The sequence below is a fragment of the Simochromis diagramma genome, unplaced genomic scaffold (genome assembly GCF_900408965.1).
Source record: "Simochromis diagramma unplaced genomic scaffold, fSimDia1.1 OVJJ01000131.1, whole genome shotgun sequence".
Taxonomy (NCBI): Eukaryota; Metazoa; Chordata; class Actinopteri; order Cichliformes; family Cichlidae; genus Simochromis; species Simochromis diagramma.
This window is the reverse complement of record NW_024387200.1, coordinates 6067356-6084902: the sequence shown is the minus strand read 5'-3', so window position 1 is coordinate 6084902 and position 17547 is coordinate 6067356. Positions and strand designations below refer to the sequence as shown.

The 17547-nt window shown below is 39.9% G+C and overlaps 3 protein-coding genes across 4 annotated transcripts in view; 1 reads left to right on the top strand and 2 right to left on the bottom strand.

Annotated features, from left to right (window-relative positions):
* Nucleotides 1-339: 339 nt before the first annotated feature.
* On the bottom strand, nucleotides 340-4325 carry snap29 (synaptosome associated protein 29). Its single transcript, XM_040050459.1, has 6 exons — nucleotides 4157-4325; nucleotides 2467-2706; nucleotides 2134-2327; nucleotides 1718-1803; nucleotides 1529-1633; nucleotides 340-1434 (listed from the first exon to the last, which is right to left on the bottom strand). Exons 2-6 carry the CDS (start codon nucleotides 2704-2706, stop codon nucleotides 1277-1279), a joined length of 783 nt encoding a protein of 260 aa, XP_039906393.1. The 5' UTR covers nucleotides 4157-4325; the 3' UTR covers nucleotides 340-1276.
* A 139-nt stretch (nucleotides 4326-4464) lies between these two features.
* Nucleotides 4465-17547, top strand: part of pi4kab (phosphatidylinositol 4-kinase, catalytic, alpha b) — a 29672-nt gene continuing 16589 nt past the window's right edge. For both annotated transcript variants that reach the window (XM_040050454.1, XM_040050453.1), the window contains exons 1-19: nucleotides 4465-4630; nucleotides 6201-6317; nucleotides 6898-6991; nucleotides 7300-7388; nucleotides 7485-7557; nucleotides 7645-7907; nucleotides 8073-8139; nucleotides 8858-9006; nucleotides 9125-9190; nucleotides 9306-9402; nucleotides 9538-9729; nucleotides 9835-9935; nucleotides 10054-10183; nucleotides 10839-10968; nucleotides 11075-11170; nucleotides 11295-11478; nucleotides 13437-13540; nucleotides 13756-13924; nucleotides 14017-14067. In XM_040050454.1, the coding sequence (XP_039906388.1) occupies nucleotides 4532-4630; nucleotides 6201-6317; nucleotides 6898-6991; nucleotides 7300-7388; nucleotides 7485-7557; nucleotides 7645-7907; nucleotides 8073-8139; nucleotides 8858-9006; nucleotides 9125-9190; nucleotides 9306-9402; nucleotides 9538-9729; nucleotides 9835-9935; nucleotides 10054-10183; nucleotides 10839-10968; nucleotides 11075-11170; nucleotides 11295-11478; nucleotides 13437-13540; nucleotides 13756-13924; nucleotides 14017-14067 (2271 nt within the window). In that variant the 5' untranslated portion in view covers nucleotides 4465-4531. The remainder of the gene's footprint in view (nucleotides 4631-6200; nucleotides 6318-6897; nucleotides 6992-7299; nucleotides 7389-7484; nucleotides 7558-7644; nucleotides 7908-8072; nucleotides 8140-8857; nucleotides 9007-9124; nucleotides 9191-9305; nucleotides 9403-9537; nucleotides 9730-9834; nucleotides 9936-10053; nucleotides 10184-10838; nucleotides 10969-11074; nucleotides 11171-11294; nucleotides 11479-13436; nucleotides 13541-13755; nucleotides 13925-14016; nucleotides 14068-17547) is intronic.
* On the bottom strand, nucleotides 14495-17353 carry serpind1 (serpin peptidase inhibitor, clade D (heparin cofactor), member 1). The gene is made up of 7 exons (XM_040050455.1): nucleotides 17223-17353; nucleotides 16790-17057; nucleotides 15889-16532; nucleotides 15656-15804; nucleotides 15432-15556; nucleotides 15144-15288; nucleotides 14495-15017 (listed from the first exon to the last, which is right to left on the bottom strand). Exons 2-7 carry the CDS (start codon nucleotides 17047-17049, stop codon nucleotides 14826-14828), a joined length of 1515 nt encoding a protein of 504 aa, XP_039906389.1. The 5' UTR covers nucleotides 17050-17057; nucleotides 17223-17353; the 3' UTR covers nucleotides 14495-14825.

Below are 17547 nucleotides of genomic sequence, written 5' to 3'. Positions count from 1 at the left end.
AGAGGAATGATAATGAATAGACGGCTGAGCATGACACAAGTGGTACACAGCCATACAACAAACTCTCACACATCCTCAAATGACAAAATTAGGAAAACGGAAACAAATAGACTATATTTGTGAATTGTATGTAAATTCCTAACAAAATCCTTTCTTTGATCTGAAAAACAAAAACAAACCAAATCTCTCTCTTGCTCTCGGTCCATGAAAAAGTAAGACACATACTACCCAAAAATCTAGAGAAACTGTAGTAATTAATTCCTGGGAATGTGGCGCCCCTCTGTGGTGCTTTGGGCTTCCTGCTTCACTTGTAGCAAACAATAAACATGACATCTCAGACTTGTTCTATACGCTTTATTGGCTATGCAGACTTGATTACAACAAATGATAAACATGGCAAAAATAAGACATAACCATAAAACCATATTTTTAATCACCTTAGTAGAATAGCGTTGTGTTTTACTTAAGAAAAGTGGTTCTTTTTGTCAGAAATGGAAGATACAACAATAATTAGTAAGGACTATATTCCTTCTGTGACAGTTTTTATATTAACATGAGCTTGTTCACATCATTTGTCCAATAATGCAGCATTCAATGAATAACCATAAATACACAGGATTTATATAAGGCTAATCAAATCCTTCAAAAACAAGAATAAACTTCAAAAACAAATTTCAGAAATGTCAGAGGGAAGCTTCACATGGTGAGCGGTGCCAGTGGTGACATGGACTTGGCACAGCTTCAAAAGCTAGTCTACTGTACATACAAATTACACATAAGGCAAATGTGACTTGAGCTAGGCTAGCTGCTTGCTTGTATTTTTTTTTTTTTTTTTTTTTTTTTTAATAATCGTGGCGTGGCAGGCCTAGGAATCACAGTTAGCACTGACATATGAATGTCACACAAAAAAATGATCCAGTTACTCTCCTTTAAGTGAATATTTAATCATTAAAATTAATTTCCTCATTTGTAACAGAATTTGTTTGTTCAGCACGAATGATGAGCAAACCAACAGCCAATTAAACACCTAAGGTGATCAATAAAACCAGAATGGAATCAATGAAAGTTCAACTACATACATTCAGATAGAGTTTGAGAGAAACTTAACAGAGAAAATAAACAACTCCAGTGCAGAAAGAGACAGACAGTAACATCCAAAACAAGCAGTGAATAGTCTTTCCTTTAAAAGAAGGAGGTGGAGAAAAAAAATGAAGGCCCAGGTGAGAGGATGATCTGCGGTCAGTTTTGGTTTCCTTGAGTTGAATCCAAGTGTTTATTACAGTTTTTTCATCTGTTGGTTTGTGTTGTGGATCTTTGTATCCATTTTGTCCACTTTATTTAGCAGAGCATCAATGGAGTCGTCCTGAGCATCAATTTCAGACTGCAGACCAAGCCCAAGATTTTTCAGTCTACCCAAGCCTACACACATCTCATCTAAGACATTCACAAAAGACATCAGTTCAATTACAGCAGACAAACTTTATATAAAAACGTGGTATGTAACTAAATAAGTGCAGAATTTCCCTACCCAAATTTTTGTCAAGAGTGTGGTGAGCCTCCTTCAGGTATCTGTTCTTAGGGTATCCATTCTGTTGAGATGAGCCATCATCTATTGATGCAGTAGCTCCAAATCCTAAAACAATGAAGTAAGAAATAGTGAGAGCCAGTAAGTGGTGGGAAGATACCGTAATGCTGAGGTTCTTGTTCCAGCACTTACCTCCCGTATCCAGTTTTCTTAGGTTGGGGTGGCTAGCTTGGTACTTATCTTCATTTTCTCTGCTGCTGGACAAGGCAGTCTGTAATCTGAGAAAGTCAGATAAGAATTGTTCAAACATTTTGGGAGAGACGGTCAATAACAAGTTGTACGCATGAAAGTAAAAAATAAAAATGAATTACCTGAACTTCTAAAAGAAGTTAACATTACTTTAACACAAATTCAGAGTAACTGTTTTCATGCTTTGTTGTAAAATATGATAACTTGTCCCTACACATAACAGCATATCAATCTTTAATATATTAAAAGTCCTCTAAATCACAGAACTCCTTGATTTGTTTAGGAGTTCACACATGCAGAAATTAAAACTGGATGATGCTACCACACCTCACTGACACAGAGAATAAAAACAAACTTACCCTTCACTGGCCTTGTAGGCCTTTGGCTGCTCAGGTGGTGGCTTTGTCTCTGGCGTTCCCTTAAAATAATTGACAAGGCCGCCCCACACACTCTTAATACTGTTAATGTGCCTTTGACTGGTCTTCAGGTCTTGACCCATGTTATCCAGCATCTTGTCTGCCCTCTTTATAGCCTCACCCTGTCGCATCAGCTCCTGCAGACAAGAAGAGACTAATTCAGGATGAGGTATGGGAAGATGGGGCCTTTAAAAATAACTCTTTGTTGACTATGACCTTTTCACAGACAGTGTCAATTCTTTGTATAGTAGTGTGAACCTTATTCATTTAAGATACCTCTGCAGTTTCCACACCCATCTTCTCCGATTCATAGATGAGGCCAAGTGAGCGGTAACTGCTATCCACAGCAGACTGCGCTGTACGCATCACTTCCTGCTGGAGGCATCTCTGCCTCCTCTCTGCTTCACTCAACCCACTGTCACTTGGCTCGTCATCAAACCCCCTACTTTTAGGCTTGAAATCCTCCTCCTCATCATCATCATCTGCAAACGGGTTGTGGGATTTAGGGTAGGCCATCTGTGGAGCAGAAACAAATGTTTTGGTAATTTTAGCTAAAGGACTATAAGCGTCAAGCATCAAGTTACATGCAGTTTAAGAATGAGCTTTTCTTCACAACAAGGAGTTTTTGTTACCTGTAAATAATGGATTTTACATTGCTTAAAACTGGAACAACTTCTTGGAACACAATCAAACTATAAACAGGTTAATAAAAGATAAGATATTTGGTTCCAGTCTTGATGATCTTTGACTTTTTTCAGCTGCTCCCTTTAGGGGTTCCCTAAACAGATTATCTGCCACAATCTGGCCCTCTCCCTGGCATCCTCTTCTGCCACACCAACCCTCTGCATGTCCTCCTTTGCTGTATCTATGAATCTTCTCTATGGTTTTCTTGTTTTTCCTCTTGCCTGGCAGCTTCATCTTTAACATGCTTTGTCCAATGAATCTAATATCCCTCCTCTGCACATATATCAAAACCATCTCAACTATGCCTCTTAAACGTTGTTTCCCAAAACTTGATAATCTTTTAAGTTCACTTATTCACTGATTAAATCCTTCAAACAGTCTGAGTGTTATTTATCTTGACTTCAACTAAATTCGCAAAAGCAACAGTTGTCTCAAGGTGCTTTGGATTGCAAGGTAAAGCCTATAATAGTAGAGAGATAACCCAAAGGGGATCCCCTCCCCTGCCCTCAATTTTTACTGGAAGAGACCTCCGGCAGAACCAGGCTCAGTTAAGGACAGGCATCTGCAGATCAGCTGCACACACATCTAGCCATTCCATCTATTTTCTTCTGGTTATCCAATTCAGGGTCATACGGTGGACTGGAACCCATCTCAGGAGTCATAGGGAGAAATGCAGAGCTAACACATAGGAGACTCTTTGGCACAACGTGTTGAATTCCATGAACTGAATAGGAAAATGGATAGATCGATGGATAGATCGTACCTCGTCGGGAAGAAACGTTATTTATTATATTTTGGGATCGGATAGCTGAATAATTAAACGATGCGTAACATAATACATCTGCTATTTAGATAATAATTAGTTTTATTAAAACAGTACGTTTTTGTTGATAAAAGAAGGTTAATTGTTCATTTCGAAACTTGTCTGAACTCGTGCGATTACGAAAGCTCCAGCGTGTTAGCTTCGGCTAACTTCAACGTTGTCCAACAAGTAATTCGAGCAAGAGTTAGGTTTGTCAACGTATTTCACATGAATCATCTGCAACAATACCTGCTGTGTTATATTGAGAGGAGAAAAATAAAACAGTATTGCAAGTCAAGAAATGTTTGATGTATCGCCGGGGTGTTGGTCTGCTAGTCAACCGTTAGCTTAACTGCCAGTCAACTAAACGACCACATCCGCAAGAGTCACCACAGGCAGTTTTCTCTTATTGAACAAATGCTGTCTAAAAGTGTAAAATAATAAAAAAAGACACAGTAACGATTAACTTAACAGACAAACCTTTGACCACAGAAGCCGCGGCAGACGATGTTGTTGCTCTATCAGCTGACTGAACTCTTCCTATCACGTTTGATGACGTTGCACACACACGTTCGCGACAGCTGATCTTGCGTAAAGGAAACGCACACCAGGGCGATAATGGGGTTACTCACTGATAAAAACCCACGCAGGTTGTAATGTAAATAATATAACTACAATCCATACATTTGCTTAATTTGATCTATTTCAAGCCCTTTGTGAGTGAGTTGCTACGGTAACGAAGAGCCCCTGTTAGAAATGTCCCTGCTGAGTTGCCGTACTGCGGCTCTCCCAGTCAGCCCCGCTCGCTTGTTTCCTCTCAGCGATGAATTGCGCTGGTTTAATGTAGGGGTAAACATGTCCGTAATGGGAGGTGGTACGAGGGGTTTTTATTTTAACACAGTCCTGTCGCTGGCCCGCTCTTTAGCCGCTCACCGCCCCGCACCGGTCGAAAAGGTGAGAAAACAAGCGTGAGCTCCAAAAACACGCAATAATTAACCATGTTAGTAATTAGAAGCAGTGGCAGGGTTGTTCAGGGTGTAGCTGCGCTTCCGCACAGGCGGTGGCTTATTTTGATCAACGACATGACAACCAAGCTAACATTTAACAGTTATGCTCGTATGCTTGTGTGCGAGTCTCCGTGGTTAGAAATCTCTAAAACGCGAGCAGTGGTCTCCAAAACACTGAATCAGAAAAGTGGGCAGTGCAGAGGAAAGTGGCGTCGCTGTGTGGTGCCTGTTACTGCATCGGACGGACAGAGCGGTCAAGCTTGATCGGCGCTGCAGTCAAACAGGTTTACAGAGAAATCTTTGAGACAGGAGTTCATTCACAGGCTGCTCTGTTTGTCTTTACTGCTACCAAAATCCGCCTACATGTGTTATATAGTTGGAAACCTGTTGCAGATTGATAGTTGGGTCTTACCAATATAGGAAAGGTTTTTAATTTTGAAAAACAAAAAACAATGGGTAAATTTTGTAAATGAAAGTAAAGGGTTAGAAGGGAACAAATGAAGCCATTATCAAAAAGCTGTCACCAAGAGTTGTAACTTTAAGGGCTATCATGGGTTATGTTATGTAATGCCCAGTTCCACTGTGTGTTTGAGCTGTAGGGAGGAAACTGCCTGCCACTTTATCAGATATCATAAATGCTTGTATCTTGCTTGCTTGCTGGGTTATACAGTGTGCATAGAAGTGTACAGATTCCAGATGTCTTCCGGTAGATGATCAGGTGACCCTGAGCCATCCCTTAGTTGCAATAGGGTAAGGTGATGGAGGCTTCTCGTGATGCACTGTTTCTTCTTCTTCTTCTTTTCACTCTCCCTGTGTTTATATCTCCCTTTACTTTTAACCCTTAGTTATTATTAATATCTGGCTCTCCTTCACAGTGTCTTTTGTCCTGTTTCCCACTCCCCACCCCAAGCTGTCTTGGCAGATGGCTGCCCTTCCCAGAGTCTGGTTCTTCTTGAGGTTTATTTTTGTTGAAAGGGAGTTTTTCTTTGCTACTTGCTACTTTGCTTGCTCATAGGAGGGTTGTCTGATTGTTGGGGATTTCTCTCTATTAGTGTAGTAGAATTTAATTGAACAGTGTAAGACTAACAAATATTACTCTCATTGAACCACACACTCACTCTGAAACATCTGGAAGTTTGCTTCCGCCACTGAAAAAAAGTATTTTGCCATCTGTAAGTCCAAATCTTTGGTAATTATCTAAAAATTTAAATTTTTGGTATCTAAAAACTTTTCCTTAGTAAGTTATACGTATTAGAAAATAACTTGAAATTTCAAGTCATTAAGGCTAATACTTGAGAAAATAACCCCAAAATTTTGACTTATGGATGGTAACACATGCTTGTTTTTCAGTATACAAACAGGTTTTAACACTTGACATATTGTCTAATCCTGTAGTGTTATGTTTGCATATGCTGTGTGACACAAATACACTGGGCTGTCAAGTGAGATAAATCAGCTTGATGTGTGAATATTAGCAGCCTGGACTGTTACTTTAATATTTATTTTTGGCCTTTTAGGTTCAGAAGCTGCAATGTATGTGTCCAGTGGAAGTCCGTGGTGTGTTCACTCTGGATGTGCGTCGCAGAGATGCTGTTATTGCATTGGCTGTGTTTTTGGTGGAATCTGGCTTACAGGTGGGTGGATGTCAGTAAAAAGCTGAGCAGTTTAGCCTTTTGAATTCAGTGTTTTCATTTTACTTCAAGCTGTTCTGGTAATACAGTGGATTTAAGATTTCATAGTTTAGTTCATTAGATAGTGAAGTATTGGCATTGCATATTGACACAATACTAATTTTCTATTTTCCTAACTGCTTATCAAACTCTGTTTCACAGGTATAGTAATGGTAATATTGTATTAGAACTATTAGTCCACGTTTGCTCCTGTGCTCTCCTCTGACTACATGTATCCCTGTGATAAGCTTATTCTCATAATCTGATTAATCTGGCGATTAGACATGCAGTTAGCCGTGTAAGCCTCTAACCTCATCACACTTAGACACAGTTGGGAAAGCTTCCATTCTGTCTGACAGCATAGTGCTGGATGCCTTACTTTTATTTTTAAAGCTGTGATACACTTTCTTTGACCCAGATTTGCTTGTGTGAGATAACCTCGTTGTTTTGATCTGTCAGTGCTTGTCAGGCATGCAAAAGTGCTGATTTTATGCTGCAGAGTGCACTTGTTTGTGGTGTGTAATGATTTGTTTTACTCCTGCAGCACAAAGACATACTTGTTTCTTACTTGCTGAGCCTACTGAGAGGGCTGCCACGGGTCCAATGGATCGAGGAAAGCTCAGGAAAGAAAGGAAAGGGTAAGAAGAATCCTCTTATAGTGAAGCTTTTAGTTTTACAATAGACTCCTTTTACTTGTGGCAGTAGAATTTCTAGCAATTCTTATTAATTAATTGTACTGTGTTGAGATATATTACACTAGACAGATGGGTTAATTTATACTTGAATTGCATATTGTGAACTGCTGTTTCTGTTCCACGTAACGCTCTGTTGCTCTAATTTTGATGTTTACATTTTTGGCAAATCTGCTTATCATTATTTCTTTTCTTTTGTTCAACCTTATGAGGCATTCAATTCAACTGTGTCTGTGTAACTTTCTGCTCCTCAGAATTTCTCCCCGTAGCAGACAACTTCAGCTTCTGTCTAGTGACTCTTCTGTCAGATGTGGCTCAGAAGGATCCAGACTCAAGACAAGAGGTCTGTTTAAAAAGTGGTGATAAATCGTTATATTTTTCACAGGGTTGCATTGCATTTAAGTGCTAACTCACTGTTTTTGCACTGTTTTCACTATAGATCTTGAACACTATAATGGAGGTCATGCAGGCGTTACAGGATATGTGCCAAACACCGGATAATCATGACAAAGGTATAGATAGAAATGCAACAAACATTCTGACTTTAGCTTTTAAAACAAAAAAAGAACCTTAACGCTGCTCTTTTTTTTTGTCTGCAGTCTTCCTGTGCAAGTATATTGTTCCCAGCCTGCTTGGCATGACTCGGGCATTTGGCCGCTACAGCCACACAGATGAAGCTCTGTTATCCAAGTTGTTCCCCAAAGATTCTCCTCAGGCACGATGCGTTACAGAGGAAACAGAGGGTGTACGGCGCAGATCCTTCAATGACTTTCGTTCTATTCTGCCGTCCTCACTTCTTACAGTGTGCCAGAGTGATACTCTGCGCAGACGCACCGGGACCAACCTAGATTCATCTGCACAGGTCGGTACATGTTGCCGGATTCCAGACGTGTTTTGCTTGTTCAGGATAATTAGGGGACAATCCAGAGCAATAATAGTTTTATTTGCTTTGTTAATTCATATTATTCAGTGATAATGGTGGTATGTTTCGTTACCCATTAAAGTTGTGTAATGTGCTTTCAAACAGATCAGTACAGATCCAGGAGGCCACTCACCCTGCTCTCCTACAACTCCTAGTCCACATTACTTGGAAGGTAAAACTGAAGAAACAGAAGTTACTTTAAAAATATTTGTGTCTTAGTTTTTAGTTTAGTCTGGCAATTCAGCTCAGCTTATTATTATCAGCTGTCAACATTATGTAACAACTGGGCACTTTTTTTTAGGTTTGTTAGGGTGAACTGCAATATCCCCCATATTGTAACTTTGTAATAAGCCAGACTATAAAAACATTGTAACTGTGGTTAGCCTTTTTTTGTTTGGGTTCATGCTGAATTTTATAGCTGCTACGTTATGCCAGATTGGCCTTTAATTGCTTTATGCCTGAAGTAGTATTTCCAATCCTGTATTACTCTATAATATTGGAAATGCCAATTCATTCGTTGTTTGTGGTCAGATTAAGAGTTTTGTAACATTTGCTGTATTTCCACAGATTTCCTGTTAACTATGTTGCATTCCAAACTCAGGGAATGTGTTTTTTGTCAATTGTCTGGGACAGACTCAAAAAGTGTTTTATTTCAGTAATTCTACACTTATAATCTGCAGTATTACAAGCCCTAATCTGTTACACAGAAAGGTTTAATTGTTGCTATGGAATGTAGATTCAGTAGAATAATGTGCAACAAAAAAAACCTTATTTTCCAAAGTGAACTAATTCTATATTATTGAAATAGTACCCACTGAGATCTAATGGAAACAGTCATATTTCATCCTACTTGTTTTTGTTAATATTTCTTCTGCTCCCACTGATTTCAGGTGCCTATTTTCCAGACAGCAACACAGTCGACCCTGACTACTATTTCTCTACAGTCAGCTCCAGTTTCTCAGTATCTCCACTCTTCCTGGGGGAAGGAGAAAATGAGGTGGAGGTGCCTGTGGATCTGCTCCGACAGCTCCTTGCCATGGTGCAGTAGCCTACTACCCGTACACCGCTTACAACCCTTTAAATCTTTTACTTTTGCTTCTTATCCAGTATATGTATCTTGAGCCTTTACAGTAGTTGTGTGCAATGTTGGCTTGCAGGTGAAGAAGTTTGTGTCCGAGTCCTTTTTGAAAACTCTGGATGCCACAATGACAGAAGTCATAGAGGTAAGCATATGACCGCTGTCGGTGCAGAATTGTAAATGGTAAATTCAAAGTTAGACACAGGATCTTATCAGTTAAGTAATCTGTTCTGTCAATGTCTCCTCTGTTTGTTGTTAAGTGTAATCCTGGAATCAACCTCTATTACAAAACCTTCAGTGACCCTCTCTATGTGTGTGTGTTCAAAATGCTGCGGGACACACTATATTACATGAAAGGTAAAACAACAAAGAGAGCGTATTTATTATGCATTGACAGCAGGCAGCCCTGCCGTTGCCATTGTTCTGTTTGCCAGCCAATTTTGTGCTGAACACTATTTTACAAATACTCAGTCTCTCTTTATGTTTTTAAAGCTCTGCAGCCAACGTTTGTGCGGGAAGTGCACGATTTTGTACTGGAACAGTTTAGCAGCAGTCAGTCGGAGCTGCAGAGGGTTCTTCATGACACTGGAGGGCTGCCAGGGGAACAAAGCCCCCTCAAGCTTCGTTGCCAAGCCAACGCTGCATGCGTGGACCTTATGGTGTGGGCCGTTAAAGATGAGCAAGGTAATGGATTGCAGCAGAAAGTGAACAGTGTGTATTCAGACATCATAGTCAGAGGGATCTGGATGTGTTTGCTGGTGCTGATGCTGTTATATTTTTTTTCTTCAGGAGCTGAGAATTTGTGTACCAAACTGTCAGAGAAACTGCAGTCAAAAACCTCCAGTAAAGTCATCATTGCTCATATGCCTCTGCTCATCTGTTGCCTACAGGTATAATAATATTAATACAAATGTAGAAAAGTACAGTGTTACAGAAGGTTCTGGACATTTTGTTTCTGTGCTGGGCATTGGTTTAATGGTTTTCTGACTGTCTTCTACTTCATTTCAGGGCCTGGGTCGCCTGTGTGAAAGGTTTCCAGTAGTTGCTCACTCTGCCACAACCTCTCTCAAGGATTTCCTGGTGGTTCCTTCTCCTGTTCTTATAAAACTCTACAAGTACCACAGCCAGTACAACACAGGTGCTTACTGTGTAAAATGGTTTCTTCAAATCCACGTCTGAGCTAAGACTCAAAACTCCTATCCTCATAAGAATTTTGCTCTAAAAACACCATGAAGCATAATTAGGATTTTTTTCACAGCAAATAAATATAGTTTAATTTAAAGAGCATAGTCTCTTCCAAGTCTTCACACAGAAAGGACGTTTTCTAAGTTGAACACAGGTTAATAGCACCAAAGTTTCCTATGACTGTGCTGCGGTAAACCTGCAACTTCTGCGTGAAAGTACAGTGAAATTAATATTTCAATTGCCACTTTGAAAACAGCATCCAGCACACATCTATCTTATTCAAAGAACAGCACAGTTGGTGCAAAGATCAATGAGTCATATTGCTAAGAGCACAATGACAAATATGCATCAATAACAATGTCATTGTCGTGCCTAGACATGTTCATTGATGAGTGGCTACAGACTCAGAGCAGTTGTAAATGTAATTCAGGGTATAGATTTTTGCCTGACCACAGAGTGCTGTGTTTTTATAGACAAGTCGTTTAATTTATAAATTACAAAATGCGCTCTTTAGATTTTACACTTGGCTTGGTTTTACATAGTGTTATAACTTGTATTCTGTTTGCGCTAATATTTATGTGTTTGTGCTGCTGATACACTTCTTTCAGGCACAGGAGAAATTAGGATAAATGTGACCAATGAGCACTCTCAGTCCACCTTCAACTTACTGTCAAACAGGAAAGACCAGCCTTCCATGTACGAACAGCTCAGAGATATTTCCATTGACAACATCTGCAGGTTGGATACAAACACACCTAGCACTGCTCCTCTGAGATTTAAAAAATAATTCATCTGTTTTTTTTTTAACTTTATGTTTTTACATTTTTGTCCTTTTCTCTCTCAGATGTCTGAAAGCTGGTTTGACAATGGACAATGTCATAGTCGAGGCTTTCTTGGCTAGTCTTTCAAACCGTCTATACATTTCACAGGAGAATGACAAGTGAGCAACATTTCTAGTAAAAATAAAATACTTTAGGCTTTAGAATCACCCAAGTGATATCCAAGTCCTTGACACAGATACCCTGATGAACTGCTTTAAAAATAAATAATCTAATTTCTTCCAGGGATGCCCATCTAATTCCAGATCACACCATTCGAGCACTTGGCCACATTGCAGTAGCTCTGAGAGACACTCCGAAAGTCATGGAGCACATTCTTCAGATCCTTCAGCAAAAGTTCTGCCAGCCTCCTTCACAGCTGGATGTGCTCATCATAGACCAGCTTGGCTGTATGGTCATTACAGGAAATGTATGTAGACATTACAGAGAAACTTGCTCCCAATTTTTAGATGTCTTCATGGTGGACAGGGCATATAGGGAAAGGAGTAAATAATTATCTAACAAATTAAACCATAGGTGAACTGCTTGCCCTAACAAAATCTATGTTCCCTAACAATACTGCTAGCTTCTGGTAATTGCTATTGCTTAAATATACCAAAAGTATAAATACTAACAAAAGTAACCCTCTTTGTGCTGCTGCGCCAACCCACGACAGCGGTGGTGTTGGACATGTTTTTGGTTGGTATGTCTATCCTGATGTCATCCTGTCCTTCATATTTATACCTCAGGAACGCTTTGAGGGAATTCCTTTAAGATTGGCACAAACCTTACACTTGGACTAAACATAAGACTGACAACTCAGGAATTCATATACTAATTATCACAAAATATCAAATCAATGTCTGTCAGGATAAAATGATTAAGCTGTAAATATTTCTACATAAAAGATCAAAGATTGTTTTGCAGCTTTATAATATTCAACTTTTGACACTTTACTTGGCTTTATTCAACACCACAGACAGGAAAGGAGATTGTGACCATACTTATTATTTGATGGGCTACTGAGCTGTTTACATAATATTTGGTCCCACGCTCTTAAATGCCTACAAAATGTGTAGTACATATAAACTCATCAGCCCGTTCATTAGGTTCACCATGCTAGTACCAGGTTAGTCCCCCTTTTACCTTCAAAACTGCCTTTAATTATTTGTGGCAAAGATACAAGAAGGTGCTTAAAACATTACTCAGAGATTTTGACCCATTAAAAGATTAGTTGGCTGCACATCTATGATACAAGCCATCACCACCACCAGTCTGACTGAAGGATCAGAAGCTTTCATTTTGTTTGTGCCATATTCTGATCACATCATCCAAATATCACAACAGAAACTGAGACTCCTTAGATCAGGAAACATTTTTCTAGTCTTCTGGTATCCAACTTTAGTTAGCCTGTGCCAATTATAGCCTCAGTGTCCTCTTTGTGACTGACAGAAATGGCACCTTGTGCGGTCTTCTACTGTTTTAGCTCACCTACTTCAAGGTTTAATGTGCTGGTTTAATGTCTCCAGCATACGTTGGTTGGTGAAGAGTGGTTATTTGAATTACTGTTGCCTTCCTGTCAGCTCAAAATAGTCCGGCCATTCTCCTTTGACCACAGGCATGAATAAAACATTTTCACCCAGAGCAATGCTGCTCACTGCATATATTCTTCCCCCCCCCCCAACCATTCTCGATAAACCCTAGCGGTGGCTGTGTGGGGAAAATCCCAGTAGATCAGAAGTTTCTGAAACAAGATCAGTCTGTCTGGCGCTAACAACCTTTTCATGTTCGAATCACTTAAATCACCTTTCTGATGCTCAGTCAACAGGCCATCTTGACAGTGTCTACATGCTTAAGTTAACTGAATTCCTGACATGTGATTGGCTGATTAGATATTTATGTTATCAGGAAGTTGAACAAGTATACCTAATGAAGTGGCGATTGAGGTTACCCTGATGTAAACTGCAGCTTGATTTGGTGGTAGAGGAATACAGAGGCGTTAATTCGAGCTCCTTTTGCTGAAGATGCTGACACATCGTAATTATTGTAAACTTGTCAGCTGGTGTTTATTTCTTCAGTGCACTTAAGCTTTAAGAAAGGATTCCAAGATTACTAATGACACTCCACTGGAGTGTAACCGGGTGCTCTGGAAAAAGCCCGCCCTCATTCTGACAAACAACATTTAAAAAAAAGTACTGAAAATAGATCTCACCAAAAATGCCCAACTGATATAGATCTTTTGCATTTTATTACCATTAATGTTTATTGTTGAGGAAATTGTAACTTTTGTAAGCAGCACCGTGTTATCTTGACATTCTCCCACTATTTAAAAACTGGTTCTTACATTCCAGCTTTTAACCATGTCTTTATTTGTCTCTTTGTTTGTAGCAATACATCTACCAGGAGGTGTGGAATCTGTTCCAGCAGATCAGTGTGAAAGCAAGTTCAGTGGTCTACTCAGCCACCAAAGACTACAGAGATCATGGCTACAGGTCAGCATCTGCTCTCACATTTTTCAACGAGTGACCAGCGGCTGCAACAGTGTTTAAAAATTATTCTTCTTTGTTCTTACAGTTCTAGACTTCTATGTTATACTTCTGCCTGATTAGTTATTACAGGCTTGTTTATCTTGGTTACATTTAAGGCTATATGTACTGCAGCTGTGTTTAACTTTTTCCTCCATCTGTGCTGTTGTTTCCCCATCAAGGCACTGCTCTCTGGCAGTGATAAATGCACTTGCCAACATTGCAGCCAACCTGCAGGGGGAGCAGCTTGTGGACGAACTGTTGGTGAACCTTTTAGAACTGTTTGTTCAACTGGGCCTTGAAGGAAAGAGAGCCAGCGAGAGGGCCTCTGACAAGGGCCCCGCACTAAAGGTACATGGTTCCTGACATAAACATCCAAACACCACAGGAAATTGGTAACAGCCACATTGATGGCATGCTAATAGCTCTCTCTATCACCCTAGGCATCAAGTAGTGCTGGAAATCTTGGAGTCCTCATTCCAGTCATTGCTGTGGTGAGTAGCCGTTATAGGGGGTTTCCCTTTAACGGCTCTTTTTGTAAGTGTTAAAATGCCCGTACATAGGTTAGCTGAGGTAGCTACATCAATGTTTGAGTTCTTGCAAGGGAATACAAAGTGTTAGTTAGGTTTTAACTGTATGAACAAATATTTACCAAGTCAGTTGCAGTACAGACATCGGTGTTATAGTTCAATGCTGAATGCTACTGCTTTAAGCCCCCCCAAACATTATGCGCCTACTGTAATATTATAATACAATCCATTCAGTTTGTATTTTTTTAGTGTATATATAGACCTCCACTTGTGTGCTAGTTAGTACTTTCCATTAATAGTAATAGTTTTAGGTCTTAACATATTAAATATTTAAATAGTAAAGTTGAAATTTTCTTTTTTAGAGCACCCCACCTTTGTTAAAAAAAAGTAATTTTACAAGATTAAGCTTTATTCACAGAAATGACTGTTTCACTTCAGCCTTAGAGTAAGAACATTTTCATAATTCTGTTTTCTGAGCACGCTTCTACATTAGTGTCATTGCAGAAGATAAAACATTAACAGACTGATAAGAATTTATTGAGTTATTCAGAGACACTCTGTGCTTTGAATTATATAAGGGAGAACTTTAAATGTTCAGCTAGAGGCTATACTCGCATGAAAAATTCTTTACTTGATGTCAACTTCTAGAATCAACCAAATCTAGTCGGTCATTCTAAGCAGGCTTGTCATGAATAGTTTAGCTGTGCAACACGACGTTTTGTTCAGCTCTGGGAGGGATTGGCCACCCGGCCCATGAACACGAGGCAGTTCGTGCGGTGCTCGTAGATCAGGAAGAGGAAGGGGTGATCGATGACGAAGCGAATCTGAGAGGAGAGCGGCATGAAGCCCACCTGAGTCAGAGCAGCAGCTTCTGTTCCCTCTTCGTTCACAGTGATGATTCCTTGGTGCTTCAGCTACAGAGAGAAATCAGAATCTGTACATTACTTTGAAAGGAAGTATTGCGTGCTGTTAATAAGATGTCCAAGTGACTGAATGGATCACAGATCAAGATTATTTGTCAGCGATTTTGTGTTGCTCACCCAGTTCATGGAAACTCTTTCGGAGGTCATGCCAGAGAAATCGGCAGTCTCCTCAAACATGCCAGTGAGGCCCATCTTCTTCAGGTTTTCAATCAAGTCATAGTTTTGCTCCAGTTTAAACCGAGGTAGCACAATCTCACGTGTCCTGAAGGGGACATAGAAGTTTGTCATAGTTGAATCGTTTTAAATCGCAACAATATCTGAACTTTTTTTCCACTTTTCCACATAAACCAGTAGCTTTAAAAGATCCTCTACTGAAAAACGTTATTGAATGTTGCAGCTGCTGACCTGTTTGTCATGTTTTTGAGCCACTTATTGACAACCGTGGGAGAGATTTCCTGCTCCAAAGACCTCATGCCAGTGAGCTTCCTTGGCAAGGCGATGAGCATGCTGATGTTTCCTGTGTATGGGAGCTGAAAAAAGGAAATTTGATATTTTTGTGGCGCTGTTAAGTTAAATTGTTTACGCGTCCCTGTTTGTGAGAACATTTTTGTTGAAGATTGGCCACCCACCTGTAGGACATCACAGTCTAAATCATGATCGGCAGCAACTAGATAGTTCCCCTTGTTTGTCATCATTGGCACACGTACATTTGTTTTTTCATTAACTCTGAAGTTGCGATAGTGAGTCATTTCTTTAGGGAATTTTTGCTCCCAAGTTCCTGTTTAGTCAAACAAATCAAGTCAAATAGCCATATTGAAATCATAGGGGTCTTTTGAAAGCATGTCATATTTTTTTTTCTCACCTTTGAAGTACAGGTAGTTGAGTAGCATCAGCACCATATTTGGGTCCACATTCTTCAGTGGTTCCCGAATCAGTCCTTTGGTCAGCTTTTGTATGCGTTGGTTTGCCTTAGCCAGAAATGCAGGGTCTCTGAAGTCCACTGACTGAGGCTCTGCAAAATAGTAATTCTTTGTCTCTGCACGGAAAGTATCTTTCACAGAGATGCTGTTCTTGACGTAGACGTCATTTACAGAGCGCAATGTGTAGCCAAAGTTCCTCCTGAAGAGCCTGTGTGTCAGCTTCCTGAATAGCTTGTGCACCGTTGTGTTGTCATAGTGATGACTGGCGTTGACAAACTCAGCGAATCCCAGAACTTTGTAGATCTGATCATGGGTTTCAGATCTCGCTCCTAAAGACATCATCCCCATGGCAATGGAGATCCCAGCGGGTGCTAGCAGGATGTTGTCAGTTTGGTTGACGTTGTTTCGAAGACTTCGATAGAGGTTAAAGCCAAAACGGCCATTCACCATGTTGAGGCGCTGAAGGCGAGAACGACCGTGGAACAGTCGCAGAAGTCTGGCACGGCGAATCTTTGGGTCAGAGGGTTCGGCAAAGATGTCAATGTCGGGGGCTGGTGTGGCGATCTCATCGACCTCATCCCCTTCACTGAAAGACATGCTTAGAGTCATCATCTAAACATTTAAAAGTAGAATAATAAGTAACTGTTTATTGTGGTTTGTTCATGTGTCCCATAGTTGATGTGTATACACAGTTACATCATCAACACTACCAAGAAAAATATCACAAGTGTACAAGTGTTTATGTTGTAAACTAACTTCAGTTAATATACACTTTAAGTATTTTTACAAAAACATATTTAAACAATCCACCCTAGTAAAAAAAAAAAAATCACTAATACTTACATGTAGTCATCACTGCCTGCTGCTAGGATCTTATCGAAATCAATATAATCTTCATCCTCAAAGCCATCAAATAGGTCATTAGTGACAGTGTTTTCCTTGTGGTACTCCAAAGGTAGGGACTCTATGTCCACTGTGCCATCTGCTTCGAAGCCTCTGGGGTCCGGTTTGGGGTCACTGAAGTGAGAGCTGAGATCTTTGATTCCAGCCCGAGATGGACTAGCCAGCAGACAGACTGCTGAGATGAGAGTGATGACCCACATCCTAATGGCTGAGGCAGAGGAAATGCATATTTAGCACGACCACTTTAAATAGATTTGATTCAGTTAGCTGCTGAAAAATCTGTAGATGTGAAATAATTTGCTTGCTGTTGAAAAATTGAACCTAGTTTTTTAGTGATAACAGCAGTTTGTCTATAATAACGGTAATGTCTTACCTTTACTGAGTCGTGGTGTAAAGTCTTCTGTTGCTTCTGTTTGTAGGACTAAGAGCAAAGAATTGAATACACCACTGAACTTTGATGTGGGCTTCTCTTGAACAAATAAACCAGATCAAACAGACCAAAATGTCCTGTGACTGACTCAAACCTTTAACTCTTCACCTTTCTGCTCACTTGTTAAGAATATATTTTACTAACAGTTAAATCTCCTGTAGTTCAGTAACACATTGTTTGCAGCTGTTAATTTATTTGTAAGCCTTACACTTTTTTAGTATGCATAATATCCAGTGTGTAATAACCTTTTGTACTCAAAGGAAGTACC

What these genes read in the sequence shown, in the direction of transcription:
- snap29 (XM_040050459.1), bottom strand. Translation starts at nt 2,706, where the DNA reads ATGGCCTACCCTAAATCCCACAACCCGTTTGCAGATGATGATGATGAG. An exon ending in GCCTACAAGGCCAGTGAAGG is followed by an intron (nt 1,804 to 2,133) that starts GTAAGTTTGTTT and finishes TGACTTTCTCAG; the next exon opens with ATTACAGACTGCCTTGTCCA. An exon ending in AAGAAAACTGGATACGGGAG is followed by an intron (nt 1,634 to 1,717) that starts GTAAGTGCTGGA and finishes TCATTGTTTTAG; the next exon opens with GATTTGGAGCTACTGCATCA.
- serpind1 (XM_040050455.1), bottom strand. Translation starts at nt 17,049, where the DNA reads ATGTGGGTCATCACTCTCATCTCAGCAGTCTGTCTGCTGGCTAGTCCA. An exon ending in GCAGGCAGTGATGACTACAT is followed by an intron (nt 16,533 to 16,789) that starts GTAAGTATTAGT and finishes CATGTCTTTCAG; the next exon opens with TGAAGGGGATGAGGTCGATG. An exon ending in AAAGAGTTTCCATGAACTGG is followed by an intron (nt 15,018 to 15,143) that starts GTGAGCAACACA and finishes TTCTCTCTGTAG; the next exon opens with CTGAAGCACCAAGGAATCAT.